This window comes from Emiliania huxleyi, assembly GCF_000372725.1.
Source record: "Emiliania huxleyi CCMP1516 unplaced genomic scaffold EMIHUscaffold_8, whole genome shotgun sequence".
Classification (NCBI taxonomy): domain Eukaryota; phylum Haptophyta; order Isochrysidales; family Noelaerhabdaceae; genus Emiliania; species Emiliania huxleyi.
The window spans coordinates 1325948-1333879 of NW_005196021.1; the positions used below are offsets into that span (position 1 = coordinate 1325948).

Consider the following 7932-nt stretch of genomic DNA (forward strand, 5'->3'; position numbering starts at 1 on the left):
ACCCCATGGTCGCGCAAGCTGATTGTCGCGTTTCTGCAGAGTGCGCACTCCTCTTTACTTCACTCCTCGCGGCAAATCCGCCTCACCGACCGAGACAAATCCGGGCCCTGCCGAGAGATAGAGGCCCTTCTTCACCCGAGACGCTCCTCCCCCGAGCCCCCGTCTCCGACAGCCGTCGCCGCACTCAGCATCCCCCTCCGCCCCCAGACTTCCCTCCCGCACCCCCCCGGCGCGTCCCCCACCGTAGGCGCTCGGCTCCGACGCGACGCTCACGCACTTTGGCTGCATGCTCTCCTTCCCGGGCTCCGCCACACAGCCGTGCGAGATTACCCGAGATGACCCGAGATGACCCGAGATGACCCGAGATCGCCTCCCGCCTCGGCGAGCGGGGGCCGTGTGTGTAGCAGTGGGAGTGGCCACACTGATGAGGTAGGTGAGGGTGAGGTGAGGAGGAGGAGGGCAGTGTGCGCGCGGAGGGCTGTGTGCGCTGCAGTAGCAGCAGTCGCAGTCGGGAGGATGAGGAGGTAGGTGGCATTCGGATGGGCCGCACATGAACGCGGGGGGCGACCCGCGCTTCGTCGCGCCCGTGCACGCGGTCAACGTGTTCGTGCCGCTCGTGAACCTCACCGCGGCACACTACTACGGCCCGGCCCGCCGCCGTCCTTCTCCGAGCCTGCTCCGAACCGCCTCAAAGACTCCGCGAGTAGGCAAACGGCCCGACCGAGTATGTCCCTGGCTCGCACCTCGACTTCGACGCCAAGGTGCCCTCCAAGACGCCGAGCCTCAAGGCGGGCAGCGCGCTCATCTTCGACTACCGGCTCAAGCACCGCGGGCTTGGCAACAGCGGCACCGAGGAGCGGCCCCTCCTCTACATCACGTACGCGAAGCCCTTCTGGCTCGACGTCTACAACTTCGACCGCAAGCGGTACAAGAACTTGCCCGCCGTCGCCAAGCAGGCGCGCCGCCGAGCCGAGAGCATGAGAGCGAGGGGAGGGGCGAGGGCGAGGGCGAGGGCGAGAGGGGTTCGCATCGCCGCCCGCCGGCCCGATGCGACATGCGTGTACGTCCCTAGGCCAGCCGCGCCGAGCGGACCGAGAAGCGGCAGCGGACGATTTTCGGCGGGCTTCCCTAGGCCACCGCCCCATGCCCCGCGCGGCTTCTAGACGAGCTGCGGTAACGGCGGCAGCGCGCTACCGAGGACGGGCAACTTACAGGGGTGGGTGCTGCGGTGCTATTCGCTCTCGAGATGATGGCCGGGAAGTACGACGTACGGAACAATACGCGATGAGAAAGCGTAGCCGCTAGCTAGAGGGGAAATTAATGGAAAATATTTGTGGCGCTAATGTTCGAACGAGCGGTCGTGTCGTGCACCTCGGGTGTTGGGGAGGTCGTGGGAGCCGCTCAGGACCATTTTGGGGGCGCAATTCGCCTGGTTACCCTTGAACACACGCGGTTCGCCCCCTGGCCCTGCCCCCCTCGGGAGCGCCCACATAATCGCGCGTCCCCCCCTGTGGCGACGGGCTCGCGCACCTGCGCCAGACTCCACCGCACTAGCTACATAGATCGTCAGCAGTAGGCGTGCTCAGAGCCCGGATTTGGGCCCATTCGCCAAAGGGCTCGAGAATGGCGCCCGGCAGCGTGCAGCTGCAGGCCAGAGGGCGTGAGGTGAGGCCGAATCCGCAGTCGCACGAGCACCGCTGCCCCCAGCGATGATCACGCATGGCGTGGCACGGCGGATAGGCCCGCCTGCGAGCGCGGGAGACAGTCGCGGGGCGTGAGGTCTCAATGTATCGCAGGCTAGGACAGGATACGGCGGCAGCGGGAGAGGGAGGGAGGCGAGAGCGGTGGGCGATGAGAGTGATTTCCCCGATCTCGCTAAAAGTGGCCGTGTCCCCTCCGGGGGGGGGGGGGGAGGCGAGCGCGCACCTCGCGTCCGAGCGCGAGTCGATGAGCGGGAGCCGAGAGATCGCCGAACAACGGTTCGTGGTGCGCACGCACTGCACAGCTGCGGGTTGTAACTCGACTGCCAATCGCGCGTGCGGGATGTAAATGCAGCTCGCTCGCGCCAGTGCACGGCAGCGCCGCCTAGTGGACCGGCGGGAAGGGAGGAGCAGGCGTTAATCGACGATCTGAGGCCGCTGGGCTGGATCCAATAATAATGATGCATCTGTCTGTTCAGTGTTCTTCACTCGGATACATACATGCATATAGAGCCTCTCTCACGCCTCCCAGTGGCCACACAGAGCGCAAGTGCGGCTGGACGATCTCGAGCACAACATGCCTACCCTTCCCTTCAACAGCCCCGTCGGCCTCAGTCAGTCAGTCTATGCCGACTCCGCCGCGCACACGCGGCGCTCGAGGCCCTCTCCCGTCGCCGCACCCAGCACCGCGCCCCTCGCCAGACCAGTTGCGGGTCGTCCATCCGCCGATCGGGTGCCCAGTCTCCCACCGCACCCCGGCGCGCCCGTGTGAGAGAGACACGAGCCCCTCCCACCCCTCGCGCGCCAGGGAGCTCCCCATCCCTCGTGCACCAAGGCAGCACCCCCCCGATTCCCGGCGGCGGCGTCGGCGGCGCACCAGCTACGGACTCACGCGTCATCGCAATCGCCCACGCCGCCCTGTGCCTCACACGCGCACGCCTCCGACGCCCACGTGCTTCCCAGCCTCGAGGAAGCGCTTGTACTCTTGGAGCGCCGGGCCGTTGGCGTGACTCGTCCACCGGAGAGAGGGGATCCCGGCGAGCCCCGCCTGCTGCGCCGCCGTCTTCTTCCACACGAACACGAGTCCCGAGACAAACGCAACCTGGAACACGGCGCGGTCGATTGCCTCGCTAAAGATGACGATGTCCAGATCTTGGAAGCACTCCTCCCGATTGACAATGTCAGCGAGAGCCTTGAATCGCTCAACAGCATTGTCGGTGGTTGGCCGGCCGATGCCGCCACGGTGACCAACGCGATAGCCGTAGGCGGTGGTTGGCTTATCGGCATATGAAAATGCGTTGTCCTCGATCACGTAGACCCCACCCGGCCGCAGCATAGGGAAGAGTTCTGTGAAGGTGAAGAGGATGTGCGCCGGCACGTGAGAGCCATCGTCGATGATGACGTCGTACCCAGCACGCCGCCATTCGTGGTTCGCGAGTGTGGCAGGCGCCTTGAACGCGTCGCCAAACGCGGCAGCGACCAAGGCCCGAAGATCCCGAGCGCTGCTCTGATCGCCGTCGTGAATGTGCACCTTGGCGCAGTTTGCGGCGCCCGCGCGACACTTCTTCATCCTCGAGTCGGAGACGCCGTAGCGCATCCCCCAGATGGTCGCGCCTGGCTCGCGGAAGTACTCCGACCACGCATACAGCGAGTCTCCTGTGTTTGCACCGATCTCGAGGAGGGTGACATTATTGCGGGTGCGATAGGGCGCCAGATGTTGCGCATAGGCGAAATGGTACTGCGTTTGCAACTTGGTCTCCCGATTCTTGCCCATGTTCCGCTCCCAGATGCCGTACAGCTCTTCCGCCGGATCCGTATACGCCACGAGCGACACGATGAACGCGAGCATGCTTGAAGCCTGCGGGGGTGTTTTGGGTTTTGGCGCGAGGGCGGCGAGTGTTGGGGAAGAGGGAGGTGCGGCGGAGGAGGCGGGGGAGATGAGCTCTCTTGCCAGAAGAGAGGGAGGGCGGTCGCGCGCGGGACAAGGGTGGGGAATGGGCAGCAGCGGACGCGTCTCGCGCCCTCCTCGATGGCAGCGGCTGTACCTGCGAGCGGGAGTAGGCAGGCGGTGCGAGGCCGAGGGGGGTCAGCCGCTCGCGCGGCGAGCGAGGGCGCATCGCGTGGTGGGGGTGGTGAGGGGGCGGCGGGTTCCGTGAGCGATAGGCGTCGCGAGGGTCTGGGCGTGCAGCTCGCGGCTGCATAGTCGGGCGCAATGCGGCGCGGCAAGCGCGAGCGGACGAGGAGAGTGCGAGCTTGCCTGACGATTCACGCAGAGAGCGGTCATCACATCTTCGAGTCACCGTTCACAGTTGATGTCTGTTCTGCATATGTGCAGTTGGGAGTTGCCCGAGCTGCTGTGTGCTGACTGGACCTCCATTCGCGTCCTGATTGCGGAAACGGGCCGCCTAGTGCAGCATCACAATATAATACTCAACCACACTGAGAGCTCCACACTAGCCGGTATAGGCGAGAACCGACGGCGTCACGGTCGCCGGAGTGGACGCACTGCACACACACTGTGACCGTGTCGACGGTGTGACAGTGAGCGACACAATCGTCGGCGCCGCGCTATCGCGGCGCCCCGCAGTCTACACGCCTCAGGCGCACCCCTGAACGCGCCATGGGCCCCTCTCTCACCCCTGAACGCAATGCGGCGCGGCAAGTGCGAGCGGACGAGCTTAGTGGAGGGCTTCCTTGGGATAGAAGGCCGTCAGCGGAATGTGGGGTACATTGGGGGACATGGGGTACAGTTTTCCAAAAAAAAGAACGAGCGAGATTTAGCCGAGAACGAGCGAGATCTAGCCGAGCTCGACAAGCACCTGGCGGTGGTGCTTCGAGCGTGGTCCGTTCCTAGACCCTTCCGCATCCTGGACCGTTCCTGGAGCCCTCCTGGTCCGTTCCTAGACCCTTCCTGGACCGTTCCTGGAGCCGTCCCGGTCCGTTTCTTAGACGTGTCCTGGACGATCCCTCCCCTGCAGGCGCCTCGCCGCCACCTTCAGTGTGTCGCCTCCGACCTGCTGCTGCTGCTGCGGCAGCACCGGAGGGAGGCGAGGCTGGCGCTGCCGCTCCTCCGCACGGCGCCAGCGGCCCGGTCGAAGGGGCCGAGGGCGGTGTGTGGACGGCGTCTCTTCACGCGCCGGCTCGCTGTGAACAGACGGAGCACCTGCTCGAGGCGCGCGTCTTCGAGGCGCTCCTCGGCGAGCCCCTCCCGACCGATGGCGAGGGCGAGGGCGAGGGCGAGGGCGGGGGCGGAGCCAGGGTCAGGGTCAGGGTCAGGGTCAGGGTCAGGGTCAGGGTCAGGGTCAGGGTCAGGGTCAGGGTCAGGGTCAGGGTCAGGGTCAGGGTCAGGGTCAGGGTCAGGGTCAGGGTCGGGGCTATGGCTGCTCCTCGGTGGCGCGGGCGAGGGCCCGCGACGAGGCGATGGCGTCGCCCTCGACGCTCTCGAGCCGCCGCTGCGCCTCGAGCAGCTGCGCCTGAAGGGCCGTGTCCCGGACGCGTCACCGGCACCTGCCCGCCTGCTGGCTCAACCCGCGAGAGCAATCCTCCGCCTCGAGCGGACCACTTCTCCGCTCTGCGGCGGCGGCCGCCTCCTGGGCGGTGGCGCGCGCCTCTCGCTCGGACTGCAACGCCGACTCCGCCGCCGCCGCCGCCGCCGCCGCCCCCTCCCTCTCCCTCTCCCTCGCCGCCTCAGCGGCAGCCAAACGCTCCTCGTGCCTGCACCCACAGCACCGCGATGTCCTCCTCGTCCGCGCCCCCGCCGAAGGCGGTCGTAGACTTTGTGGCGGCGCACTCCGACGCGGAGGTCCTCGACAGCGGCAAGGTGCGCTGCTCCACCACGGGGCACGAGTGCCTCCCACAGCTGGACGTGCTGCGGGCGCACTGGGAGGGCAAGACCTACCGGAAGAAGGCGGCGCTGGTCGCGTACGACTTCGAGCAGCACGCGCCTTACCTGGTGCCGCACAAGCAGAGCAAGCACCTCCTCTACTGCACCGTGACGCGCCAGCCGGTCTCGCGCCAGCCGTCTGCGGTCGAGGGCCACGTCAACGGCAAGCGCTTCAAGCGGATGCTGGCCGAGCGCGAGGCGGCGCAAGCCAAGCGCAATCGTGAGGGCGCGGACGGCGCGGGCGGCGCTGAGGGCGGCGATGAGTGGGACTGGGAGGAGGGCGAGGAGGAGGGCGAGGAGGAGGCGGCGGCGGCGGCTGAGGAGCCTGCGAAGCGGAGGCGGGTGGAGGCGGCCGGCGGGGAGGGAGAAGAGAGCGTGGAGGGCAGCGAGGGGAGCGGCGAGGGGAGCGACGAGGAGAGCGACGAGGAGCTGCAGCGCGAGATCGGAGCGTTCAAGTCGGGGAGGCGCTTCTGGGAGGAGGAGGAGGAGAGCGAGGAGGAGAGCGGGGAGGGAGAGGACGTGGAGGAGGCGGACGTGGAGGCGGACGTGGGCGGGAAAGGCAAGCGGGCCAACAAAGGCAAGCCCAGCAAGCAGGCGCCCGGCAAGCAGGCGCCCGGCAAGCAGGCGCCCGGCAAGGATGCACCTGGCAAGGATGCCCTCCCCTTCCCTCGCGGCGCGGGCAAGGTTGCGACCGGAAGCAGCCGCCCCGGCGGCGGAGTGCACGGCCAGGCTGGGGCGGGCGCGGCGCGCAAGGCGGCGAGGCGACAGGCGTACCTCACCAACATGTCCGGGCGCGGAGGAGGGGGGCGCCGCGCAGGGAGGGGCGCACACGAGCGAGGCAAGCGCTGAATTTAGCGTGCCTGAAGCCGAACGGCGGGAGTGCTGGCGGGCGGCCGGGGTGTCGCGCTGCCTGTCTATTGTGCGTGTCGGCTCTCTTGTTGGCTCTCGCTCGATCTCGATGCGATTCTGTGTCTACGTACGGCTTTTGACCAGAAGGAAGAAGTCGGAAGCAGTTGCGAGTTGGAGCTCTCTCGCATATCTCACGTCAGCGTGTGAGGTGCAGAGCAACACGCAGGCTACGGACGACGCCGCGCTTTGGCTTTGGGAGGCAGCTACATGTTCAGATTATCAGAACCAAACGTGTGTGAAGGTAGTCTCCCATCTCGGAGATGCATCTGCATCTCGTCCGGGACCCACACCCATGTGCACAGTGGGCAAAGTCAGGCTGCAACAGGGCAGCACGATGGTAGTGCCCTGCTGCAGCCTGGCCTGACATGCACAGGGCGAACAGAGACACTACTATCGTCTGGCGCTCGTCACCGAACCTGGGCGAACTTCGACCGCCGCCACAGCTGGCCACGAGCACGCAGCGACAAAATGCTGACTGTACGGAAGTTGAGGCTGGTCGAGAGGAAGAGGCTGCCGTGCGAGCCGGCAGCTGGCTGGCTCGGGCGGACTGACTCCGGCGTCTTTTTTCGGCTTCTTCTTTCATAGTAGCGTATACGCTACTTTCGTTTACCCACATTAAGGGAGTAGGGACGGCCTCTGCTGCAAAGTCAAATCACCCCCACCACCGGCCTCCCACCTCCCACAGGCAAACCTTCGGCTCCCGCTCAGAGGCTCGCCGCGCCCGTGCGGCGCGCCGAGGCGGCGCCGAGGCCGGCGCCTTGCACCCGGCCCGCGGCCGGCACCGCCTCGCCCCACAACTGACCGCCCTGCGGCCCCTGCGCAGGCGTACCACAGCGTCGCTCAAAAAGCGACGCCGGGTGTGGGCTGCTCCCTTGACCCGTCACCCGCCGCGCCCTCGCCCGGCCGCCTCACCGCTCACGGAGCGTGCTCGCCGCCGCCGCCGCGCGTCCCGCGCCGCCACGCATGCCCCTTGCCCTGACGCGCGCTCTGTGCAGCGGCGCAGAGCGCGCGTCCCTGGCACAGACGGAGCAGCGGCCGCGCCAGCGGTCGCTGCTCCGCCCGCCCGTCGCACGCGCGCTGTGCGCGGTGGCACCGCGGGCGCGGCCGGGGAAGGGGCATGCGTGGCGGCGCGGGACGCGCGGCGGCGGCGGCGAGCACGCTCCGTGAGCGGTGAGGCGGCCGGGCGAGGGCGCGGCGGGTGACGGGTCAAGGGAGCAGCCCACACCCGGCGTCGCTTTTTGAGCGACGCTGTGGTACGCCTGCGCAGGGGCCGCAGGGCGGTCAGTTGTGGGGCGAGGCGGTGCCGGCCGCGGGCCGGGTGCAAGGCGCCGGCCTCGGCGCCGCCTCGGCGCGCCGCACGGGCGCGGCGAGCCTCTGAGCGGGAGCCGAAGGTTTGCCTGTGAGAGGTGGGAGGCCGGTGGTGGGGGTGATTTGACTTTG

General features: G+C 67.7%; 4 protein-coding genes across 4 annotated transcripts in view; 3 read left to right on the forward strand and 1 right to left on the reverse strand.

The window, feature by feature from the left end:
- Positions 1–1132, forward strand: part of EMIHUDRAFT_350957 (hypothetical protein) — a gene marked incomplete at its 3' end in the record, with an annotated part of 2732 nt that extends 1600 nt beyond the window's left edge. Inside the window, exons 6-10 of the mRNA XM_005759700.1 lie at positions 173–174; positions 248–318; positions 529–616; positions 708–944; positions 1073–1132. Of these exons, the coding sequence (XP_005759757.1) occupies positions 173–174; positions 248–318; positions 529–616; positions 708–944; positions 1073–1132 (458 nt within the window). The remainder of the gene's footprint in view (positions 1–172; positions 175–247; positions 319–528; positions 617–707; positions 945–1072) is intronic.
- Positions 1133–2179: 1047 nt separating this feature from the next.
- On the reverse strand, positions 2180–3549 carry EMIHUDRAFT_461925 (hypothetical protein; the record flags this gene model as incomplete). The annotated part of the gene is made up of 1 exon (XM_005759701.1): positions 2180–3549. One exon carries the CDS (start codon positions 3547–3549, stop codon positions 2626–2628), a length of 924 nt encoding a protein of 307 aa, XP_005759758.1. The 3' UTR covers positions 2180–2625.
- A 1884-nt stretch (positions 3550–5433) lies between these two features.
- Positions 5434–5846, forward strand: EMIHUDRAFT_198772 (hypothetical protein; the record flags this gene model as incomplete). Its single annotated transcript, XM_005759702.1, has 2 exons — positions 5434–5803; positions 5836–5846. The coding sequence occupies 2 exons, from the start codon at positions 5434–5436 to the stop codon at positions 5844–5846; spliced, it is 381 nt and encodes a 126-aa protein (XP_005759759.1).
- A 253-nt stretch (positions 5847–6099) lies between these two features.
- On the forward strand, positions 6100–6425 carry EMIHUDRAFT_350961 (hypothetical protein; the record flags this gene model as incomplete). Its single annotated transcript, XM_005759703.1, has 1 exon — positions 6100–6425. A coding segment is annotated over one exon (326 nt), but the record flags the coding sequence as incomplete, so codon positions are not given.
- Positions 6426–7932: the final 1507 nt, after the last annotated feature.